The 26,539-nt window shown below is 39.0% G+C and overlaps 1 protein-coding gene across 1 annotated transcript in view; it reads left to right on the top strand.

The window, feature by feature from the left end:
- Positions 1-26,539, top strand: part of LOC136877554 (TBC1 domain family member 14) — a 586,811-nt gene that overhangs the window by 539,158 nt on the left and 21,114 nt on the right. The window contains exons 7-9 of the mRNA XM_067151695.2: positions 12,813-13,013; positions 13,292-13,505; positions 20,971-21,174. Of these exons, the coding sequence (XP_067007796.2) occupies positions 12,813-13,013; positions 13,292-13,505; positions 20,971-21,167 (612 nt within the window). The 3' untranslated portion in view covers positions 21,168-21,174. The remainder of the gene's footprint in view (positions 1-12,812; positions 13,014-13,291; positions 13,506-20,970; positions 21,175-26,539) is intronic.

Raw genomic sequence — 26,539 nt, forward strand, 5'->3', positions numbered from 1 at the left:
GTCTGTGAATAGAAACTGCCCCGGTATTTACCTAGAAGCGTAAACAGAAAACCATTCTCAATACAGCTAACGGTAGGGATCGAACTCACGCGTATTCCGAATTTTGAGCTTGCCTCCATAGCCACTCCACTCGGCCGTGTTCCTAAATAAATAACTATCTCAACTGGACATATTAAAAATACCTCCATATTCATATGGACATATTATAGCCTTTAAACATAAAGGTGAGCGCTGCGCTCACCAGCGAGTAACGGCGCACGTAAAGACCTAGCGAGTAATGCCGGGTTAACTACAGTTTGGACTTCTACATTTCACCAAGTCCCTTTGTATGCCCAAGACAACTTTACAGTTTTCCTGACCACTGATGACACAGTGCACCAATCTTGTTCATCATTGCCTTCATCATCAAAACTCTGTAAGACATCTATTGTTGAAATTTTCTTCAGTTCCCTCTGTAATCTCATCTACTTAGTTCTTATAGGCACCTTTTCCTTTTGCCTCTTTCTACTTGGACATCCAATACTTTGATGTCAGCAACAAGTAGTCTCATGTTGGGAAGCATGGCTTTCTCCTGGGATAACCTTCCAATTCTTGATATTTCAAAAAGTTTCTCTTTGTGCTAAAATGTAGTTGATTTGTGATTTTTGTCTCACCACTTTTATATGTTATAAGGTGTTCATCTTTTTCTCAAAGAAAGTATTGAACAAGCCTAAATCATAGCCTGAGCTGTTAGGAGAATTTCTTCACCCACTTCATTCCTCATGCTATGACCATATCCTCCATGGAATCTCTCAAACCCAAACCTTTTCTGCCCCACATAGCCATTCATGTCTGTAGCCACTATTAGCACCTTCGCTCCCACAGAGGAGTACGGTCGTTTAAGTATGCCGTCTTCTGTGATCCACAGAGGAGTAAAGTCATTTAGCGCTTATTCAGTGTAGTGTGCTCCGACATGCTTGTGTTTCCAGGGATCAGAAGAGTACTACCTAGAAGTTTTTTTCTTCTGGTAGATGATTTGAGTGTCCTGCTTTCTTGACACTTTACAATCCTCCCTTTCTGTTCTTTTACTGGTTGTATACAAGCCAATTTTGCTGCTTCTCAAACTGAGTGATATAGCAAATGATGGTTGTTGTGTAGTAGAGAGAAAGCTTCAAGCATGAGTAAATTTTGTAGTAATAGTGATTCCAGAAGAATAAATTATATTTTGCACGATAACAATTCAGGTGATGATCTGATAACTTCAAATAGTGAAAGTCAGAGTACGTATGCAGTGAAAGCACTGGAAGGGTGAACAGTTATCTGAACAGGAACAATGACCTTGAGTCTCCATCAGCTCCAATAAACCCCGGCTGTTACTAGTGTAGACAAATGAAATAAGCTGATACAGTGAGGAAAACTAAGTTGTGTGTTGTAAATATTTTTTTCAATAATGATTTCTTTAATATGCACTAATGTAGTACTCAGCTGTCAAGTAGGTGGCTTTTAAAAAATGGCTGGGCCCCAGCAGTGGCAAGCTGGGGAAGTGTAAGTCGTTTATGTTGGACAATATTCCTTAGGACTTCTTCTATGACTGACTTCAACTCTCCCTTGATGTTTGAAAGACATCCAACTTGTGGGACATAAACACTGATACCAGATGAAAATTACCAAAAAAAGAAATAATAAAAACCAGTATGAAACAACAACCACTTCGTCAAAACTTTTTGCAGATCCTTACAGTGGCTTACTCGTTAGTTACTATGTTTTCTAATTCCGATACTCAGTGAACGCACATGTTCGGTTTCATTCTTAACCATTGTAATAACATCATTCCAGAGGCTTCTGTGGCATAAATTTCAATTTTCTTACTTGAAACAACATGATGTAACCTAACTTTACTGTGCATGTATTATGAAAACATATTTCAAGTCTCCTTGTAGAGCAATGATAACCTTTTTGCTATAAATATATATGAGATTAGTCTTTCTGAAATTCAACCACATGCGAGAGTATATTACCTAACCTCTGAAATCAGTGATGCACACTGCCATATCTGGTGAAGTATCACATTCTTATTTAATTACAGTACCTAGTAAAATTAAGTTATCGTTTACTTCAATCCTTATTTCTAAGGTAGGGTGACCAGATCTAGAATCAGAAAAAACAGGACACTTTTCTTTAATATTTTGATGAAATGAATTCATAAGGGTCAGTGGCATATTAAATCATAATTTTAGTGAAAGCAGAAAAATTTTAAATAATCCTAAACATAGGTAATTTTCCAACAAATTAAACAATATTTTATTCACAAAATAGAGGGGTGTAAACTGGAACATTATTTATTACGTTCTTTTATCAATCTGCCAACGGCCGTAGCCGTGTTGAAACACCGGATCCCGTGAGATCTCCGAAGTTAAGTAACATTGGGCGTGGTCAGGAGTTGGATGGGTTGCCATGCGCTGTTGGTGGGGGGGTAAGGGAATGGAGGAGCGGAAAGGAACTGGCCACCCTACCGCATGTAAACTCCGGCTCAGGAACACCTCTGCGGAGGTTCGGACCTGCCTTATCAATCTAGTAAGATGTAGATGTATTTCAGCTGAGATACAACTACATTTGTGTATATATATATTTTTTTTTGCTGAATGCTTTATTACTAAAAAAAACATTGAAATTATAAACATGTTTGATATAGTTATAAACCTGCTAAGTTTGCCAAAATGTTATGTCTTCTTTTTACATAGTCTTCTAAATACACCAGATCCTGACAAGATACTTGCCTGCGCACTTATTGCAAAACATGCTTTCCTATTTCATTTTAAACTTCACTGTTCGTTTACTCCAGTTGGAGTCATGAGCTAATGGGTATTAGTCAGGTGCGGTTTCTACATAGGAGCTGCAAGGGCTGCAGCCCCTCCCAGTGCTTGGCGAAGGTGAACAAAAATATAATTGCATGTCCGAAATGTTTACTTCCTTTGAAGTATTTAAACTAGTGTAACTCATTTTAAATCTGCCAGTGCTAGAGAGGCTGAGTGCAATGGCACTCCAAAGAATATGTGACACACTGTCACTAGCAAGCAGCAAGGCTGGATTTCTACAGTTTGGGCTGTGCTCTACCCGCATGCTGTGCAGTTCACTTTGCGCATGGAGGAAGTGGAAAGGGAGTTGGGCGCACCAGCATGCCAGCCGGACTGCAACCTGACCAGCCTCCAGCCAAGCAGTTGCACAGTATTCTGATTTGTCTATGTGTCAACAATCGTCAAGTAGACAACAAACTTACATGGAGAAAGTTTCATTCTTTAGTGTATAACAAGTGGAAGTGGTTAACTGATTGCGATGAGAGAAATGCTCTGTTTTGCTTTCTGTGTTTGTTGGTTTTTTTTTCCTTTACGTTGCACTGACCCAGATAGGTCTTACGGCAGTGAAGGGATAGGAAAGGCCTAGGAGTGGGAAGGAAGCGGCCATCTTCAGGGCTGCCGACAGTTGGGTTCGAGCCCACTATCTCCCGGATGCAACCTCACAGCCGCACACCCCTAACCACACGACCAACTCGCCCGGTGTGTTTGTTGTTTGGAGGTGATATAACTTGGACAAAAACCAGAGTGATGGATTTAAAGCATTTAGGTGAAAGGCTAAAAAACACGAACAATCAGCTAAACACTTCCAGAACGAGGTTGTTTTAGCTATGCTAGGAACAGTGAATATCGCTTTATAACTAAAAGAGGCCTACTTACAAGAAATAAACAGATATAATGAGAAATACCGAGAAATACTCTAAAAAATAATTGACTGAACAAAATTCTGTGGTAAATTTGAACTTCCACTACGAGGCCACGACGAGAGTGATCATTCATAAAATCCCGGCTTTTTTTGAGAATTACTTTTTTCTTTGCTAGTGGCTTTACATCACACCGATACAGATAGGTCTTATTGCTACGATGGGATACGAAAAGCCTAGGAGTCGGAAGGAAGTGGCCGTGGCTTTAATTAAGGTACAGCCCCAGCATTTGCCTGGACTATTTTCCAAATCACCTTCATGGTTAGTCATGTTGGACAGCATAACTAAAAAGTTGCATAAAACTATTTTCATATTTTTTACCTGTATTGACCTTAATACTAATTGTTAAAATTCTTGTCAATTCTTGTTTTTATTTTCCACCTAATTCAATACATAAAAATGTTTATTGTCTCTAGAAGAACATTTTATTACAATATAACACTAACAGGGACATGTTTCGCTCATTATATAGAGCATCTTCAGCCTCATTTGAACTAAATCTCAAAGGTTAGGTCTTAATATTAAACCTTCTTTTAATTAATTTGTGCGTTTAAATTGTTTTACACCATTAAAATACTATCACTAGTTAATACATTATTAAAAAGAATTAACAAATTAAAATATAGCAGTGATGCACTAGATACTGATAACAATTTACTGATGTCCAAGTCATAGTAATGTTTTAAATATCTGTAAGATTTGGCTAAAAATCTCATTAATTGCCAGTTTTTACTAACACATTTTACTGGCATTTAATGGTGTAAAACAATTTTAACGAACAAATTAATTATAACAAGGTTCAATATAAAGACTTAACCTTTGAGATTTAGTTCAAATGAGGCAGAAGATGCTTGATATAACAAGCAAAACATGTCCCTGTTAGTGTTATATTGTAATAAAATGTCCTTCTAGAGACAAGAAATATTTTTATGTATTGAATTAGGTGGGAAAAAAAGGGTTGTAACAATAATTAAAAGGTTCTGTCACACCAGATGGAATTTTAATAGCCGACTCGTTAACACAGTCTGTGAAAATAAAGGGAGTATTTCCAGGAACTTCGAAATAACAGGAATCATGCAACAGTACGAGCAGCCACATGTCTTTTACACATGATAAATGATCATGACTTCATTTTCTGGCTTGCATTTTTCCACTGCATCATGCCTCATGTGGACATATTGTATAGCCAGCTACAACATCGTTTTGCTAACTCATTGACTATTCAAAAGGCAGTGAATGAATTTTTCCAGGCTTTCAATATAGAGAGAAACAATATGCTTTTATTAGTCAATCAACCTGAAGAAAACTCTCCTCCAGCGAGGAAAAGGAAAGGAAACAATGAGGACATAGTTGTAAAAGAGGTGTGAGACACTATTTCTTGTCTGGCAAAAGAAAGATTTGCTTTCACTAAACATTTGTCTGCTGTGAAGTTGTTCAGTGCATCTCTTTTTGGAGGATCTATTGACACTCATAACTTTCCATCCAGTGAGCTCGATGACATTATTGAAGCCTACCCGTTCTTGTGCAAAGAGCGACTGGTGACCGAACTGACTGTTTAATATTAAAGACAGGAGTTCCGAAGTCTCTCCGGACTTATGAATATGTATGAAACAGTGGTGAGTACTGGAGTTAGTGAATGCTGCACAGAAGTATTCACTCTGCTCCGAATAATACCGATGACACACATGACAACGGCTGAACCTGAAAGATGCTTCTCTACTTTAAAACGAGTGAAAATGTTTTTAAGCAGCACAATGTCAGATGAACGACTTTCAGAATCTAATGGGCAGTATTATCAATTTCAGCAACATACTGATTGATAACTTTGCTTGTTGTAAAGAATGGTTATTTTTCATGGCATTTGAGAGCTTTAAACTGTGAATTAAGGTTAATTGCATGCAGTAACGGGTCTTAGAATATATTGTGACGCCACAAGGGTTGGCATTTCTGAAGTATGTGTTGGCGGTTAATTCCAAATTACATAATTCGAAGTCTGATTTTTGCGTCCCAACAACTTCGAATTAACGAGGTTTTACTGTATGCCTATGATGAAGAAATCGAAAGAATATATGAAGAGATAGAAGATTTAATATAATATGTAAAAGGCTGTGAGCTTGCATCCGGGAGATAGTAGGTTCGAATCCCACTATCGGCAGCCCTGAAAATGGTTTTCCGTGGTTTCCCATTTTCACACCAGGCAAATGCTGGGGCTGTACCTTAATTAAGGCCACGGCCGCTTCCTTCCAACTCCTAGGCCTTTCCTATCCCATCGTCGCCATAAGACCTATCTGTGTCGGTGCAACGTAAAGCCCCTAGCAAAAAAAAAAAAAAAAAAAAAATGTAAAAGGTGACGAGAATCTGATTGTGATGGGAGACTAGAATTCAGTAGTAGGCCAAAAAAGAGAAGGTAATACAGTAGGAGAATTTGGTGATGATGATGCTTGTTGTTTAAAGGGGCCTAACATAAGGTCATCGGCCCAAGGAGAATTTGGATTGGGACAAAGGAATGAAGGAGGAAGTCAGCTGGTTGAATTCTGCACCGATCGTAATTTAGTCCTTGCTAATATTTAGGTCAAACACCACAAAAGATGGCTGTATACATAGACGAGACCTGGAAACACTGGAAGGTGTCAAATAGACTTCGTTATGATAGGCAGAGATTCAGAAACCAGGTGTTGGATTGTAAAACTTTCCCAGAAGCAGACATGGACTCTAACTGCAACTTGTTGGTCATGGAAATGCCACTTGAAGTTGAAGAAATTGAAGAATGGAAGGAATGCAAGGAGGTGGAATCTAGACAAGTTGGAAGAAAAGAGTGTGAAGGACTGTTTCAAGGAATGTGTTGCACAAGGACGAAATGAAAAGGCTGAAGGAAACACAATAGAGGAAGAATGGACAGTCGTGAAGAATGAGGTCTCTAGGGCTGCTGAAGAAATGATAGGAAGAAAGGAAAGATCACCTAGGAATCAGTGGATAACTCAGGAGATACTAGACCTGATTGATGAATGATGAAAGTTCAGGATGCAAAAAATGAAGAGGGCAAAAAGGAATACAAGCGATTAAAGAATGAAATGGATAGAAAGTGCAAGGCAGCTAAGGAAGAATGGCTGAAGGAAAACTGCAATGATGTTGAAGGTTGTATGATCCTAGGAAAGGTAGATGCTGCAAACAAGAAAATCAAGGAAACCTTTTGGAGAAAGGAAAACTAGGTGTATGAATATTAAGAGCTCAGATAGAAAAACCACTTCTAGGGAAAGAAGGCACAGCAGGAAGATGGCAGGAACATATCCAACAGTTGTATTGAAGTAAAGACATAGATGATACGGTTCTGGAACAAGAAGAGGCTGTTGATGCTGATGAACCGGGGGGACCCAACTTTGAGGTCAGAATTTGACAGAGCTTTGAGAGACCTAAATAGGAACAAGGCACCTGGAATTGATGACATTCCCTCTGAATTACTGACTGCCTTAGGAGAAACCATAATGACAAGGTTATTCCATTTAGTGTGTAAGATGTACGAGACAGGAGAAGTGCCATCCAATTTTTGGCAGAATGTTGTTATACGTATTCCCAAGAAAGCTAGTGCTGACAAGCGTGAAAACTAACACACCATATTATTTACAGAAAAATGGAAAGACAAGTTGAAACTGAGTTGGGAGAAGATCAATTTGGCTTCAGAAGAAACGTAGGAATACGTGAAGCAATCCTGACTTTACGTCTTATCCTAGAGGATCGAATTAAGAAGGACAAGCCCACATACATGGCGTTTGTAGATCTTGAAAAGGCATTTGATAATGTTGATTGGACCAAGCTATTTGAGAATCAGAAGGTGATTGGGATCAGACTGAGAACGAAGAATTATCTACAATCTGTATAAAAATAAGCCTGCAGTGATAAGAATCGAGGGATTTGAATAAGAAGCAGCAATCCAGAAAGGAGTGAGGCAAGGTTGCAGTTTGTCCGTCCTCCTCTACCCCCCCCCCCCCCCCGACTTTTCAATGTTTATATAGAACAGGCATTAAAGGAAATCAAAGAGGAATTTGGGAAGGGAATCACAATCCAAGGAGAGGAAATAAAAACCCTGAGATTTGCTGATGTTATTGTTATTTTATCTCAGACTGCAGAAGATCTGGAGAAATAGCTGAATGGTATGGACAGAGTCTCAGAGAAGGAATACAAGATGAAAATAAATAAGCCCAAACAAAAGTAATGAAGTGCATTCGAATGAAGTCAGGTGATGCAGGAAGTATTAAATTAGGATATGAAGTCTTTATTGTTAATTGGGTTGTAAAATAACTAATGATGGCAGAAGTGAGGAGGACATAAAATGCAGAATAGCACAAGCAAAGGAGGCCTATCTTAAGAAATTTGCTCATTTCGAACATTGATATAGGAATTAATGTTTTCGAAGGCTTTCGTCTGGAGCGTGGCATTGTATGGAAGTGAACCATGGACGATAATTAGCTCAGAAGGAAAGAGAATAGAAGCTTTTGAAATGTGGTATTACAGAAGAATGCTAAAGGTGCGATGATTAGATCGAACCATGAACGAAGAGATACTGAATCGAATTGATGAGAGATCTATTTGGCTAAATTTGACCAGAAGAACAGAGAGAATGATAGGACACATCTTAAGACACCCAGGACTTGGGCAGTTGGTTTTTGAAGAAAGTGTGGGTGGTAAGAACAGTAGGGGTAGACCATGGTATGAATATGATAAGCAGATGTAGGATGCAGCGGTTAAGTAGAAATCAAAGGGTTAGCACAGGATAGGGTGGCATAGAGAGCTGCATCAACCAGTCTATGGACCGATGACTCAAACAACAACAAAAAACGGTTCTTAAAAACGGGACGTGTTGCTGGCCATGTTATTTATGCATTTATTGCAAATAAGGCATTTAACTCTATGAGCTGTATAGTAGGCTCCAAGTTTTTAACAAGGAATGCAAAAATGACTATCTACAATACAATCATTCGACCAGTACTTCTGTATGGTGGAGTGTAGCGAAGAAAGAGCAGCAGCAGTTGGAAGTCTTTTATAGGAAAACATTTGGCCCATGGTTCGATCCTATCTCCCAAAGCTGGCAGAAATGTTCTTCTTCTTCTTCTTCTTCTTCTTCTTTTATGACCACATAGGATCACTTTAGTCAGTCCGTCGTTCAGGTCTCTTTGAAGGGATTGTTCGGGCTTTGCGGTCCTCCCAGTACTTCTTCAGACGCTCCGATCTTCGTGCCCTTTCCTCAGTTGAAAATGTGCGTGTTGTTGGTTTGTTTTGTGTAAGAGTAAAGCGGAGGTTTGTATTCTTGAGTTTTGTATTCAATTTTATCTTATTTTTGGTGTCTTCTGTTGTAAGGCCTATTTCCTTCAGATCCTCTCTTACTTCTCTGATCCATTTACATCCTGTTGTGGTATTTTTTGAGACGAGATTGTGTTGTACTAGTTGTTTCAGAAGTCTCGAGTCCTGCATCCTCATGATATGTCCAAAGAATCCCAGTCTCCTCTTACGCATAGTATCTGTAATGGGTTCTAGCTCTTTGTACACGACTTTGTTAGGTATTAACCGCCACTGTCCATCTTTCTGATATTTTTTGTTGATACAGGTTCTTCCAATCCTCCTTTCAATTTTCTGAAGTCTGTCAGTCTTTGATTGTTTATTCAGGTAAAAGAGTGTTTCTGCTGCATATGTAGCTTCCGGTTTTATAACTGTGTTGTAGTGTTTTATTTTTGTATTTATTGATAGACATTTCTTTTTGTAGATATCCCATGTTAATTTTTGTGCTTTAGCTAATCTATTTGTTCTTACTTGGATTGAGATTTTTTCATTTAAGTTATGTGTTATTACTTCTCCAAGATATTTAAACTGAGTTACTATTTTGATTTTATTACCATTTATGGTGACTTCTTTTAGCTGTGTTGGTTTTTGGGGCATAATTTCTGTTTTTTCAAATGATATTTTGAGGCCAATTTTATTTGCAATGTTTTGAAGTTCTGATATCTGGGTTTTTGCTTCTTTTATGTCCACTGCTAGTAATGCTAAATCGTCAGCAAAACTCAGGCAATTTGTTTTGATTTTTCGGCCAATCTTTATTTTGGGGGGAGATTTTCTAAACCATTCCCTCATTACCATTTCTAGAGCACAGTTAAATAATAGTGGTGAGAGCCCATCTCCCTGCCGTAGTCCAGTTTTAATTTCAAATGTCTCTGATGTTTCCCCCTTAAACTTCACTTTTGACTTGGTATTGGTGAGAGTCAATTTTATCATGTTTATTAATTTGGGGTGTAGTCCAAGGTGTCTTAAAATTTTAAACAGAGATTCTCTATGGATGCAATCATAAGCTTTCTTGAAATCTACAAATGTTATCACCATATCTCTGTTTCTTCTCCTGTTATAGTCCATTATCAACTTAAGACTCATGATCTGATCAGGACAGCTCCTCCAGGGTCTGAAACCTCCTTGATATTCTCCTAGTTCTTTCTCAAGTTGTAAACTTATCCTATTAAGGATGATTATTGAAAATATTTTGTATGTTATGTCTAGGAGAGAGATTCCCCTGTAGTTATTAGGGTCGGTTTTGTCCCCTTTTTTGTGCAGAGTATGAATGAGGGCTGTTGTCCAGTGTTCTGGTAGTTCTTCTTTAATCCAGATAGAGACAAGTTGTTGATGGAGGGCAACTTTTGCTGGGGTTCCTGCATATTTCCAGATTTCCGCAAAGGTCTGATCTTCTCCTGGCGCTTTGTAGTTTTTTAATTTATTCAGAGCTTGGTAGACTTCCTTTATTGTGGGGGGATTGATGTTTTCTGGTGATGTTTTTATCGGGGTGTTGGTGTCCAAATGAAGGAGTTCTGTAGGTTCCTCACAATTTAAAAGCTTGTTGAAATGTTTAGCCAGAATTTCTGCATTGTCTTTATTGTTATGGGCCAGCTTACCATCTTCATCCTTCATCAGTAGGGTCGGGGGTTCATATTTTTGGAGCTGCTTTCTGAAGGTTTTGTAGTAGTCCCTTGATTTAGTTTTACTGAACTGTTCTTCAATTAACTGCAGGGTGTCCTTATGATGTTGTCTTTTTATTCTTCTTAAGACTTGGGTAGTTTCTTTTCTCTGTTTTACTAGCTTTTGATAGGATATTTCTGTCTTTTGGGACTGATGTAATAGCCATGCCTGATGTCTTTTCTCCACTGTTTCATCACATTCACTGTTCCACCATTGGTGTTTTTTACGTGGTTTAATTGGAGCTAGGTCTTCTGCAATTTGTTTAAGGTTGTGTACTAAGTCTTCAAGTTTGTCTGTGATTTTTATTTTTTCAGTTGCTTTCTGGTAATTTTTGTTGTTGATTAGCTGGGTAGGATGTATTTTTCTTTTAGTTTTAAGGGCTTGCTTTTGTTGTCTCCTCTGGGGAGTGAGTTTAATTTTAACTACGTAGTGATCTGAACCTGTGTCTATTCCTCGGAGGACTTTGACGTTATAGATCTCTTTGTGGTGGTATTTGTCCATGCAGACGTGGTCCAGTTGCCATTCTCCTTTAGTGTAGTCAGGGTGTTTCCATGTTTTGAGTTTTTGAGGTTTCCTCTTAAAACATGTAGATTTTGAGATTAAATTATGGTTTCTACACAGGTCAACTAGTCTCTCTCCATTTTTATTTGTTTTCTTGTGTGCTGGCCATTTTCCGATGATGTCACGGTATTTTCTTTCTCTGCCTAGTTGAGCGTTGAAGTCGCCTATTAATATTTTTATATGGTGTTTGGGGATGTTATCTATGGTCTGGTCCAATAGGTCCCAAAATTCTCCTGTTTCCTCCTGGTCTTTTGAGGAGTTGTTTTTATCATTAGTGGGAGCATGGGCATTTATTATAGTATAGATTTTATTAGATGCCTTTAAGGTGAGCGTTGAGAGTCGTGGAGACTGTGATCTGAATTCTTGAACTGAGTTCATTATTTTAAGGCTGACCAAAAATCCTGTTCCAAATTGTGGGACATTCTTCATCACTCTCAACAACACACTTTGATGGGTGATAGAAACCAACAGATTGCGCTGGACTGGACATGTACTGACGATGCAGGATAACAGAGCACCAGTAGATCTATACAAGGGATCTCTTAATGGGAAAAGACTTTCAGGAAGACCCCAAAGCACCTGGAGATCAACAAGGTATGCCGGACCCGCCAAATTGATAACTGGGAAGAGCAGGCTCAAGATCGAAAACGATAGAAGAGGATTGCGAGATCGGCACGGGAACTTCACGTCCCTCAGAAGCCTACGGAGTGAGTGAGTGTTGCATAACATTCTCTCCTATTTCATTGTAAGCTTCACTGTTTGTTTACTCCAGTCGGAGTCATAAGCCATGAGCCAATGGGTATTAGTACTTGACGTCGTCAGCACCTTGTGCAGGTAGTGAGAAATTGATTCGGAAGATGATTAATCTTATTCAGTAAAAACACTGAAGTGTATAAATATAGATAAATATTGATATATATATATATGATACAGATAAATATTGATATAGTAACGCACCCTAATTTGCTCATAATAATGTATCATTCGGTGAAAATGTAACCAAAGGATTAATATAGGAATATTTGAGAGGCATAAAAAACTATTGTTACAACGGGGTTCCCACTATATGCTGTACTTGATATAGTGGACTACTACTGTAGCTACTTCGTGTAGCAGTACTTTTTGTATGTATCAATTGGTCAAGGGGTTCTCGTTGTAACTAAAGGATATTACACATGTTAATATAGGGATTTTTGAGTGGCATAAAAAAAAAGAAACCTGTTGTTGTAATGGGGTTCTTGCTGTATGCCTTATTTGCTATAGTGGACTACTACTACTGTGCTGCTACGTTTTTAGCAGTACTTTTCATATATATTTCGCACCCTACCGTATGTATGTGCCCTGGTCATTGATTCGTGTCTCTGATACGGCACATTATATACTAGAAGAGTTTAAAAAAAAATCAATTGCTCCTTCTGTATGCATTCTATTCATTGCCCTATGTTACAGGATATTAAGATGCAGGTTTTTCCCATTTGGAAACTTACTGCTTTATGTGTTTCTATAGGGTGGACCATATTACGATATTCTTCACAGCCTTTTGGGTGCATATGTGTGTTACCGACCTGATGTGGGATATGTTCAGGGCATGTCTTTCATTGCTGCTGTATTGATCTTGAATCTTGAGCCAGCAGATGCATTCGTATGTTTCGCCAATCTTCTGAATCAACCATGCCACATGGCATTCTTCCGACTCAATGAAACTCTCGTGAGTAAAATGTCTCTCTCTCTCTCTCTCTCTCTCTCTTATAACTGTTCTTGTTGACATACAAATTGTATGACTTATTAACATTCATAAAATTGTTTTATTGTAAAAAAAATTGCAGTCTCCATGCATGGTTACTTAGATATTCATTCTTCAGCAATAATATTGCCTTAAGTATAATTATGCAACGTTTTGTGTGTATCAGATACAGTTAGAAATTAATGTCTTTGCCTCAAAATCTGTGATAAATTATTAATCACTCTTTTTTTTATTACTTTCAGATGCAGGCTTACTATGCCACTTACAACGATTTCTTCCGTGAAAATCTTCCTCGTTTGTATGCCCACTTTTCGGAGTCGATGCTGAGCCCTGATCTGTACCTTCTGGATTGGCTGTACACTGTTTTTGCTAAGGCCATGCCTCTTGATGTTGCTTGTAGGGTATGGGATGTCTTTCTGAGGGACGGCGAAGAGTTCCTCTTCAAGACTGCTTTAGGTATAGTGAAGTTCGTTTGTTTTAAAAACTATAAGATACGATTGTGGTTTCAGATTCTTCATTTTTCTTTCTACAATTCATTATATTGTTTTCATCGGAATGAACCATTCTACAGTTATTACTTACTCTACTCTTAATGATACATGGAACTTTTAATAATCGAATAACCTACATTTCAATTATTTAAATAATCTAATGAATAATTGAATAAAATAATCAAATGAGTTTCAAATATTGTTCAGTTATATCACATAGAATAATTGGATAAGTCATGAATAAAGTTTTCAGTTTAAGTGTGTCGGATGGATAATAGATTGAAATAAGTGAATAGATCAGCTCATAAAAAAAATAAACATTACTTTTTTTTCAAATGAATCTCCAAGTAGTGAATAAAAATGAGTGAATGAATTGTCTTAATCTTTAATATCTGTAAAATAAAGTTCCTTATTTAAGTAAATGCAGTCATCTTATCACATAATGGAAGTAAGACCCAGTACTACCTATTGATTATTTCTTTTAACTAGCAGCAGGCAATATACCTACTTAAATTTTGTATTGAAAGGAAAAGATCACAGCAAAGTATTTTGATGATAACTAATATAATTATTATTGTTTTTATTATTATTATTATTATTATTATTATTATTATTATTATTATTATTATTATTATTATTATTATTATTATTATTATTATTATTATTATTATTATTATTATTCAGTTCTGTTTCTTTCTCCTGTGGGTTGGGGGTGGTAGAATAACATACATGGTGTCCCTTGCTTATCGTAAGAGGTGAAGAAAAAGAGGCTCTTAAATTATTTAAGAAAATGCTAGGTAAACAACTGATAGGCCATCTGCCACCTGGGTGGCTGCCCTAAATGCATATCAGTGGCAGAGTCCTGCACAGCGGCCCAGCCCATGACCTGCTTTGGCAGTAGACAGCAGTAGGCTTTAGGAGGTTTGAACATAAGAAGCACGGGTCGGGCTGGGCAGCGTTATGATGTTTGTACGTGGTGAGCCGACAGCGCCATGGTAGTTCTATGGGTTGAGTGCTGTACTGCGTAGCATTACGGTCAAGTGCAGGCGATAAAGTTTGGTGTGGTTTTCTATTTGACTTACCCATCTATCCTATTTTCGGAAATGAATGCGGACTGTGGTTGAAAAAGAAAAGAAGCCTTGGGAAGAAAACGTGAAGTAAAGGAAAACTAGAAACGGGACAATACAAGACTTCTGAACCGGATCCGAACATCAAAAGTCTTATTTCAATGTACTCAAGTCTGTAGTTCATAGTGAATGGAAGACGTTCATTTTGTGTACTATTTATTTATCGTATGGCATATACATGAACAGTGCAATAAATTACGGGTGTATAATATCTACATTATTTACATAGGTAATCGCCTGTGGCGTCGCCAGGAAAAATTCACTCGTTTCTCCATTGAAACGTCTCAGTGGGCATTCTTGTGTGATGTGCTCCACAGTTTGCCTCTCAGCACCATAGTTACAGCAGGATGATGACTTTTTCTTCCATTTATACAGCAGATCTGCACACACACCATGGTTAGTCCGGATCCGGTTTAACTTGGACCATACTTTCCGAGGTTGTTCAAAGCCAGGTACCTTCTGTGTACTGCACGGCATATCTAAGGATTCTGCTGAAGCAAATTGTCTCCATTCATTAGACCATCTCTCAGTCAGATTGAAATGACTGGCTATAAGGTTCTCCGCCGTACAGATGGGTGGACGTCGTGACTTAAGTCTGTGTATATGTAGGTGAGGGATGTCGTCATGGATGGGCAATCTTTGATTATTCTGCATCTTATTGTATTCATTCATCAAAGCAGTGCATCTATGGAGGTGGGGTGGAGGAATATGGCTTAGTACGGGTAGCCATTGAATTGGAGTTGATCTGAACGTGCCCGTGATCATTCTCATTGTGTCATTTAACTTAACATCTTTTCACATGAGGACTGTTCATTCAGACAGGCGCACAATACTCCGCAGTAGAGTAAACTAGACTTAGAGCTGAGCAGCGTAGAGTAGTTGCACTTGCACCCCAAGAAGAACTACACAGTTTTCGAATTATGTTGTTACGTGTCTGAATCTTGGCAGCCCTCTTTCTCAGATGTTCTTGGAATGACAGCATTCTGTTGAGTGTACACATAGATATCTGCGGTGTCTGTTGTGGCGGAGGAAAGTGTTATCGAAATATACTTTGAGGTCCCTTGAAGCCATTCGGTTGTTTAGATGAAAACAAGAAACTTCTGTTTTATTCATACTTGGTTGGAGTCTCCATTTTCAAAAGTATTTTCCTAAAACAGAGAGATCTTTTGTCAACGTTTCTTCTGTCTGCTCAAAGCATAGGTCTTTAATGGCAAGAGCCCAGTCATCTGCATATCCAAATATCATGGATCTTGTGGATGGTATATCTGAGATACATAAACTGAACAAAAGTGGGGCAAGCACTAAACTTTGCGGGAGTCCATTATTTAGTTTGCTGGGTTTACTGATTTCATCCCCCATGACTACACGAAATGTTCTGTCACTCAGCATGTTATTTATAAGATGAGCCACACTCCTACATGGAATCACTTTAAGGAGTTTGCTGATTACACCTTCTCTCCAAACTGTGTCATAAGCTGCCTTTAAGTCAATAAATGCTACTAAAGTCTTTAGTCCTTGCTGGAATCCTGCTTCAGTGAAGGTAGTTAGTGACAAGACTTGGTCAGCACAGCTTCTTTGTGGCCTGAATCCTGCTTGTTCAATAGGGATCGTTTCCAACACTTTTGTAGCAATTCTATTCAAGATTAGCCTTTCAAGTAATTTATAGCATACACTAAGCAATGCTATTGGTCTATAGCTCTCTGGTGCATCATTAGGCTTTCTTGCCTTAAGGATTGCAATTACTCATTTTAAGTAAGTGAGGTAGATTACCTGTTCTAAGAATGTAGGTAGTGGAGTTGCTCACATCCGTAGGGTTTAACCTAATATTACCCTACATGTGCTCCCTGGGTGGTGCTTAGCGAGCAACAGCGATTAGGCTGCCAGACTATCCTAGTGATCTCCTGGCTATTTTACATGAAAATGAAGTTTTGTGTACTGAATGATCAGAACAAGGTGTGTATGAATGGCGAATGTTCTTCCCGGGTTGTGAAACTCCACAACTATGCCATAATCTGCCAAAATAAGTAATGAAGTTTCCTTTGTGGGCTGATGTTTAAGATGGTCCTATTCCAACAGATGAGCTGGAAAGATATTTAAACCTAAAATTGTGCAGTGTAAGAATATATAGAATCCTATGGAAGGACAAATGGACAAACGATCCAAAAGTTCACCAGATCGCCAGGAAAGACCTACGTATGCAAGCGTCAAGCTCAGCTTCGGAGAAAAATTTCAGTTCAGTGGGCATCATTCTAAACGCATGGTGGTCTCTTCTGCACCCAGAAGATGTTGATGCTCTTCTTTTTATTCACTGTAATTCCACCATCGTTAATCAGTGACCAATAAACTATGCACATCTACTAAGTAAAAGCCATGTTCAAGTTTTCTTCACATTGTTTTACTTTGTATTTTAGTTCATTTTGAGCTAAACGTGAGGGAGGCCCCTTGAATATGCACCTCCTGTGGGTGGGGGTGGTAGAATTACACCCACGGTACCCTTTGTTGTATTAAGCGACGACTAATAGGGACTTGGAAGTATAAATTGGAGACCATGGTGCCCTAGCTCAGTCCTGGCATCGCTTCTACTTACTTGTGCCAGGTTCGTCACTTTCTTCTATCCTGACCAACCTCCCTTGGTCAACTCTCGTTCTTTTTCGACCCTGATGGTATTACAGCATCTGAGGTCTAGGGAGTCTTTCATTTTCATACCCTTCGTGGCCTTTTCCTATCTTTGGCCGATATCTTCTTTTCTCGAAGTGTCAGATCCCTTCCAATTTTTCCTCTCTGATTAGCGTTAATCAGATCGTTGCCCAGTTGTACCTCATCTTGAAAGAATTATCACCACCACCACCTTTAATATGCATTGAGTTATTTAGATTCATTTTCAGTTAACTTGATGCCAGTTGCAGACAATTATTAGATTTTCTAATGAAGTTTCTGTTTGTGTTCTGTTGTTGTTGTTGTTTTTGTTAATATTTCAGTGCAGAAGAGATATTTATTGTTTTTTAAACCGCACTGTAAAATTTGTCATTAGCGCACGGAAATTCTTACAGCAAGCAATTCGAATAGAAGTGTGAAATGAACATTTTGTTGCACACGGCGTACATGTTATCGCAAGGAAGTAGTCAAGGTAGACTGCTCAGCCCGCGTAGTGCGGTGGACTGCGGTGGGCTGAGCAGGGCCAGTGCTGTGGGCCAGCAAGCAGCTGCGTCAGAAGAGAACGGGACTGTACAGGCTGGGCTGCTGGAGTCCATGGGTTTGCGGGTGCAGCACGATGAGCCTCACTGCAGGACTCTGATCAGTGGTGATTTATTTATTTATTTATTTATTTATTTATTTATTTATTTATTTATTTATTTATTTATTTATTTATTTATTTATTTATTTATTTATTTATTGATCGATTGATTGAGCAAGTGTGGGTTGGCGACCATGGGGCCCATAGTTGAGTCAGGCATTGCTTTCACTCACTTGTGCCAGGCTCCTTACTTTCATCTATCCTGACCAGCCTTCCTTAGTCAACTTCTGTTCTCTTCTGAACCCGACAGCGTTAGGTTTCCGAAGCCTAGGAAGTCTTTCATTTTCACGGCCTTTGTGGGCTTTGGCTTTCTGTGGCTCAATACCTTCATTTTTTTGAAGTGTCGGACACCTTCCATTTTTTCTCTCTGATTAGTATGAAAATAGAGGATGGTTGCCCAGTTGTACTTCCTCATAAAACAGTAATCACCATTACCACCTTTTCCTTCATTGTTTTCAGCCCTTATTGATTTGTATTGGCCATTTATACATTATCTTGGCTGGAGAAAGAACCACTATCACAAATTATCATCATCACTCGCAATCTGGAATCTTTTTTAAAGTCATTTAGTGACAGAATTTCAAAGATAGCAACTAGTGACTTTGCCATTTAGAGAAAATTCTGGCAATTTTTAATTTGTGACTCGATAAATAGTTAGCCAAACAGTCAACACTAGCATTACGCCTTATGTAATCATGTGAGCGTGTGATGCAGTACATTAATCTATTCATTTAAAGTACCGATAATGACATTTGAGTGCATGACTCATTCGCACGTGTGGAGCATGAGTTCGTATTATTTTTGGAAGACTTATCTGAGACTGATTGTCCCACCCACACTCTTCCTGTAAGGAAATAGAGGTAGGAAATTTTAATTTCCCTGTGATGAGGTTGATTGGATGAATTCATTTGCATCACTTTTAATTTACTTCAAAAGCATCCACTATTCGATTGCCTCATTCATTCAAATGGAGTTTCCAATAAATAATCAAAGTTTTATATTTGGCTCACTTGGATTTTAGTGGCACTTTATTATACAATGTGAGGACCACAACTTAGGGTTGCTAGGTGTCTTGTATAATACGGGATTTCTTTTACGGTATTTGGAAGTCTGAAATACTGTCTCATTTTAACAGCATACGGGATGCCCCCATATTTAAACAGCTCATTTGTGCCATGATTAAAATTATCTATGCATTTACAGTAGCAGTTACCGATTTCATGACTTAATTAAGGGAGATTCAGCATTATTGAAAAAAGTCTAAAAGTGAAGAAAAATCTGGATTTTACAGTTTTAATGTAAAATATTAAACATAAAAATTCTATAGTAAAGTTTGTGCCTACAATTGGTGTTTTCTTGAACAAATGTCATTATGTCGTGTCAACATGACATGTCCCTTATTGGCATTTCAAAAACCTGAAAACCCTAACCACACTGCAAAAAGGATGAGGGTTTTTTAATGAGTTTATGTTTGTAATTGATAGCCAAAGATCGTTAGAAACTGCAGGGGGGAAAGGTGGGGGTTGTCATTTTACACAAAAAGAATGATGGTTTAGCTATTATCGGGCCTCAGAATAATGCCTGTACTTTACAAGAAGGATAAACATCTGCTCAGGCAGTCCGGCTCCATGGCTCAATGGTTAGCGTGCTGGCCTTTGGCCACCGGGGTCCCGGGTTCGATTCCCGGCAGGGTCAACAATTTTAACCTTAATTGGTTAATTTTGCTGGCACGGGGGCAGGATGTATGTGTCTTCTTCATCATCATTTCATCCTCATCATGACGCGCAGGTTGCCTATGGGAGTCAAATCAAAAGACCTGCATCTGGCGAGCCGAACTTGTCCTCGGACACTCCCGGCACTAAAAGCCATACACCATTTCATTTTTCATCTGCTCAGGCAATACAACAAGAATGATGGTCAATCCCCAGGTTCACAGTGCTCTCAATCTTGTGAGTTTGTTTACGTTTCAATTGGATGCATTGTGCTGGTTAGTGGCTGTTGTTGTTTGTTTTCACTAATTGTCCGAATAAACTTGTGACAATGGATTGTGGTGAGGGTGTCAGTAGCCTAAATAGCAAAAATAGTAATTGTGTAAATTGTAATTTTTAAATATTTTTTGGGGTTTAACAAATTACAAAGTAAGTGATTTGAAGTATGGATTGACAGTACATTTGAGAGGAAAACTAGGTGGATACAGCATTTTTTTAAAACATTGTATGACTTTATACCAGTGGCCCAAACCTTAAATTTGCCATAACCGAAAAATTAGTTTTAGTTACCCTCGTCCTTTTTGTAGTGTGGTCCTCATATCAAATGATATAACAATTTCCTCCTATCAGATAGCAGCGCATTATTACCCATGTTAATGAAGGCAGTCAGGAATTGTGCTTGACAAACCAGCATTTAAATCCCATATAGCTCTTTAATTATCTTTAACAATTATTGAATTATTTCAAATTATTATTTAGTTCTTCTGGGTTGAAGCATGGTGTTGTTTTATGTATGTTCCATACAGTTTGCCGACATTTTGATTTTAGCTGCCTGGAGAATCTGATTATCTTGGATTGAGTAGGGGTAGGGGTACCTTTATAAAGAATACTGCTATGTATTCGAAACCTCTGCAAAGTGTACACAAGGTCCATAAAACAACAACACAGTTCAACCCAGGGAGAAGAACAATATACATAATTTAACAGACTGTGGAAGCTTCACATCTAAGATTTCAAATTATCTTTAACAGAACGTGTCATAATGAACACTAAATTTTGGATATATTCTGCACAAATCTTGTGGGCGTCAAATTTTTATGACTGTTTTGAATTAAATGACACATTGTGTGGCACTATTCCTAGATGTTCGCCCCTGGCAGTCAAGTAGTTTCGTATGCATGTTTTTCAAAGAATTTGAAAATGCTTCAGTACTGGAGGTAGTGTTGCTAATGGATATAACATTCTGTGGGATAAATTTTGTTTGAACTACTACTACTACTACTACATTTTGTCTTACAGGTGTCCTGCACCTTAGCCAGGATGTCTTGCTGCAGCTGGACTTTTTGCATGGGGCTCAGTACCTGACAAAACTCCCTGATGACTTAGCAGCGCATCAGCTCTTTAAATCAATTGAGTCAATCCGTATGAATGTGGGAAAACTGAGGTTTGGTGAAGTCCTAGCAAATCACATTGAATGCTGTCGGGAGCCCAGCTGAAAGTGAGGTTTGTACATCTATATGTGAATTTACTCAATTCTTGAAGTAGTTACCTTTATTTACAGTGCATTTCTCTTTTATGGGAAGGAAGAATATGAGTATAATGCGATATGTAACTTACCAGAATACTCAAACAATGGTGAACTGATAACATGATGTTCAAATCCTTCAGTGCTGATGTCCATTGCCTATAGATAAGAGTGAACAACGTGCAATAACTATTTCACTACAGTTGTCTGTAATCAAGAAGTTACCTCATTAATTATAATAATTTTGTGTGGCTATTTCTAGCCGAGTGCAGCCCTTGTACGGCAGACCCTCCGATGAGGGCATCTGCCATGTGGAAGTAACTGCTTGTTATTGTGGTGGAGGATAGTGTTATGTGTGGTGTGTGAGTTGCAGGGATGTCAGAGACAGCACAAACACCCAGCCCCCGAGTCATTGGAATTAACCAATGAAGGTTAAAATCCCCAACCCGGCCGGGAATCGAACCCGGGACCCTTTGAACCGAAGGTCAGTATGCTGACCATTCAGCCAACGAGTCGGACACCTCATTAATTAATAGATAAATGGGAACATTGAAAGAAACACCTAAAAGGAAAAACTCAATGATTGGTCAGTGTGGGAATTAAAAATCTTGTAGTCAGGCAATTTTTAATAAAGGACTTGGTCATGTGGATGCAGGCAGTTGCAGGTGTGCTGTGACCTTCAAAATACAAACAGCATGAACTATGGAAATATGCCCCAGAGGAATCACTTAATATCTTGCAAAAGCAAATAGAAGAAATTTGGAGCAAGGAGACCCTACCCGAAGATTGGAAAATAGCTTTGATCCATCCATTACACAAAAAAAAAAAGGTAGCATGAAGAACATCAACTACAGAGGAATATCTTTGCTACCCATGTCTTACAAAATTCTGTCACTTGCCATCCTGGAGCATTCGGAAGCACAAGTCGAACATCAAATAGGTGAATACCAAGGAGGGTTCAGAAAAAGTCGCTCAACAGCCGAACAGATCCAAAATCTCAAAATGATCATCAGATATTGTACACTAAGGTCCAAGCAGTATGTGTCTGTCTTTGTGGACTTCAAGAAAGCGTACGTGACCGGGAAGTCCTGCTAAACATCTTAAATGAATTTGGAGTTGATTTGAAACTGTTGGCATTAATTAGAGCCACCCTAACCGATACAAAATCCAAGGTAAAGTTCCACGGATGTCTCTCGCATTCCTTTGACATCAAAACAGGAGTCCGAGAAGGTGACGGGCTATCCCCGATACTCATCAACTGCATTCTTGAAAACATCATCAGAACCTGGCGGGTGAGATTACAGGAAACCAACTACAGTCCACTAAGAATAGGAACCAAATCCAAGGGGATCACATCAGCTGCTTAGGATTTGCTGATGATATTGCCATTTGCTGATGATATTGCCATTCTCCCAAATGGCGTAGAAACTGCTAGAGCTCAAGTTTAAATGTTAAAGGAAATTGCTGAACAAACAGGTCTGCAGATATTGTTTGAGAAAACAGAAGTAATGACTAACATCAAAGAGGCCCCTCCAAAACTCTGTACAAAATACGGGGACATCACCCGAGTAGACAAATTCAAATACCTGGGTGAGATCATCATGAAAAATGGACTGGACAAAGAAACACTTCAGGAATGAGTATGCAAACTGGAAATAGCCTACTAAACATCCCGCACAATCTACAACAAAAAATGCCTTTCCCAAAACACCAAGGTACGTCACTATGAAACAGTTCTGAAGCCAGTAGTTCTATATGCAGCCGAAACCCTATCTCTAAGTGCCAACAAAGGACTCCTTGAAGAACTGGAGAAAAAAGAGCGCAAAATGGTGAGAGGAATCTTAGAATCAAAGTACAGAAATAGAATCCATCAAAAGAGATCCAACAAGGAAGTCTAGAGCAAAATAGAGAAAATTACCGACACAATCCAAAAAAGATGGGCACGATTTTACGGTCATCTGAAAATATGGATGGAAAAAAGTTAACTAAAGAGATCTTTCACTTTTTGATTCAAACTCCAAAACCACAATTCCCTGGTTTAGAAATACCAAAGATGATCTGCAAATGCTCCATATCTCAGCTGAAGACTCCCTTAACAGAGATCGCTTCCGCAAGAAAATATTGACAAACGGGCTAAACCGAGACGAGCAGCCGAAGAGAAGACAAAGTGCCCCTTGGACAGAGAAGCATAAGCGGGCCCACTCACAAAGAATAAGGGAAATTTGGGCTCTAAAGAAGGCCAAGTTCAGTGTCAAATGCAACAAGACTTAACATGGTCCTTAATGGCCCCGGCGAATTACACATATATATCTCAGAAAGCAAAAGTAACCATATTTCATACCTACTTAATTCCAATTCTGACCTATGGACTCGAAACATGTCCCTACATAACAAGGCTAATAGTAAAATCCAGTAAACAGAAATGAAATTTATTAGAACAATGAACCAAAACACCAGAAAACACAAGATTAGAAATGAAGCAAACAGGAATGAGGCTGGCATCAAAATACCAGCTACTGAGCTTTTAGGAACACGCAGGCTACAATGGTTTGGAAATGTTATGAGGATGACAGAATGCAAACAGCAGGGAATTACTTTGAGAGAGAAGTGAAAGGGAAGAGGCCAATAAGGAGGCCAAGGAATCAATGGGTAGACACAGTGAAGTTGGAGGTCAAGCAATAGGAATATCAAGTGGGAGGACATAGAGGAACAGAAACTAAACTATGACAGGAAAAAGTGGCAAGTACTTGTAGTACACTACACCCAGGAAACTGGAGCTGGAAAATGGCTTTCAGACGGGCCTGCGAGCCTTGAAGTTCATCTGTGAAATTTTACACCTTACAGTTCATTCGGACACAATGATGCCACTGTGTTCCAGTTTCATTTAAATCTCTTTTGTAGAAGCAAACTAGTTCTGAGGAGTGCTCGAACCTTGGTGAACATATTGATCTTCTGCCACACTTCTTCTTTCTTTGAGGGACTACTTCCTGACCAAAATTAATTTTGTTCTTTACACACCTCACGGATGATTCAGATATACCCAATCTTTGAGAGATCTCCCGATTTGAATACATTGTCATTATCATAGAACCCCTCCAGCGTGCTATGTAGGATGGTGTTGAACAAGCCTTTGCCTTTGTTGTCTGTCCAGAAATGCCTTCTCTCTCACCACTGATTCCCAGTTCCCTCCTCTTCTCTCCACAACATCTCGTAGTTAGTGTAACCACCTCTTCCTAGGTCTTCCCACTGGTCTTCTTCTTTCAACCCTTCTTTCTAGGCATGCATGTGGTGTTCTTGTGCCAGGCAGTCACTTTACATGTCCGTACCATGTTAGTCTTGAAGTCCACCGGGCAAGTTGGCCATGCGGTTAGGGGCGCGCAGGTGTGAGCTTGCATCCGGGAGATAGCGAGTTCGAGCCCCACTGTCGGCAGCCCTGAAAATGATTTTCCGTGGTTTCCCATTTTCATACCAGGCAAATGCTGGGGCTGTACCTTAATTAAGGCCACAGCTGCTTCCTTCCCAGTCCTAGGCCTTTCCTGACCCACCGTCGCTATAAGACCTATCTGTGTTGGTGCAACATTAAGCCAATTGTAAAAAGTCTTGAAGTCCGTAGCTTCTTTTCTGTCGTGTCGACTTCCAGTCCCATTTGTTGTCATCGTGCCTTATGTGGTCCTTGCGTATCTTTTGGAGGGTAATTTGCAGAAACTTCATTTCATATTCTTGCAATTTACTAACTTCTCTCTCTTTAAGTGTATATGTTTCTAGACTGCATGTGAGAATGGGCCCAAAGTATGTCTTATACGGGCATCTTGGTTCTCATGGGCATATTGTTATCCCAAAGTAGATGTCTTACGAGGTTATAGAAGTTGGAACTGCTAGACACTCTGTTACTATACCAATGTGTATAGTTCTCAATCTGGTTCTCTCTTTCAGGTTTTTAAGAATAATGTCCATGACAGTAATGAATATTAATGGTAACAGTGCTCTCCCTTGTTGGACGCCCTGTGTGGTATTAAACCATTCGGAATGGCCATTCCCAACATGTACACAGCTGCTGCACTTGTGGTACAGCATCCGGAACTTGCCTATGAGATATTCAGGTTTTCCCAGTTCTTTGAGGAACTTCTATATGACTGGTCTAGCCACCCCATCGTTTGCCTTTCTAGGTCTAAAAATACTACAATTAATTCTTTCCCTCTCTCCCAGTGCTGTTCCATTAACATCCTTAGGGTGAAAGTCAGATCTGTTGTTCTTCTATTGGTTCTAAATCCACACTGTTCTTCCAGGGCAGGTTCTATTGCTGCTCACAGACTCGTTTCAATAATCTTTTCCATTATTTTCAGAGAGTGGGAGAGAACGGTGATACCCCTATAGTTGGCACACTTTCTTCTGCATCCTTCTAAAGGGTTAATAATACCTCTTGTCCAGTCCTCTGGAACCCGATATGCACATCATATTGCTGTCAAAGTTCTGTATAGCCACTGCACTCCAGATATACCTGCTGCTTTGATAATGTCAGCAGTAACTTCATCGATCCCAGCTGACTTACTATTTCTCATGTTTTTTAAGAGCACTTTCCACCTCAAACCGAGTAATTGGAACATCATCTGTCCTCAGCCATTTTTCCACCTCTTTGGTGGTTTCTCCTGCAATCAGGAGTGTACTGAAATAGGTCTTCATTTCATTTCTAATTTCTTGTTCGCTCCTGACTACATTTCCATTTACTGTTTCTAGTGCTGTGATGTCCTCCTTGTGAATCTCTTGCTATTCCTCACTTTCTTGGCATTCTTTCATTTTTCTATTGCCTGTTTTACTGTCATTCCACCAGGACATCCTTTTATTCATTACTTTCGTGCTTGTTCTTCTGCACAAATGACGAAACTAGTTTTAAAATTATTCCATTCCACATCACTACAGCTGGACTCGGAGACGTAACTTGCTTTTGATAATTTCTTGGAACTTCTATTTACATTCCTCAACCTTTAGCTTCCAGTCTTTAATCCTTGGTATCCTCTTCCTGGTCTTCGTCTTCTGCACTTGTAGCCAATCAGTGCTTTCACCTCTGCAGTCTTTTGAGGCATCAAATCACTTACTTCACCCAGATCTCTTGGTAATCAGAAAAGTTTATCATTAGAGGTTACAGATTGTAAATAAAACAGGAAACCAATATTACTAGATGTTAATAATGCACTCGCGCTTCAAACACATCAGCTCTTGCTGTTCTCAAGACTGCAACTGGTACTTGTTCATCAATAATCAGCTCTCACAAGAATGATACTGCACAACATATAAGCTCATTTCATTCAGTATTAGCTGTTTTACAATACTAAACCCATTAAACAA

The sequence above is a fragment of the Anabrus simplex genome, chromosome 7 (assembly GCF_040414725.1).
Source record: "Anabrus simplex isolate iqAnaSimp1 chromosome 7, ASM4041472v1, whole genome shotgun sequence".
NCBI lineage: Eukaryota > Metazoa > Arthropoda > Insecta > Orthoptera > Tettigoniidae > Anabrus > Anabrus simplex.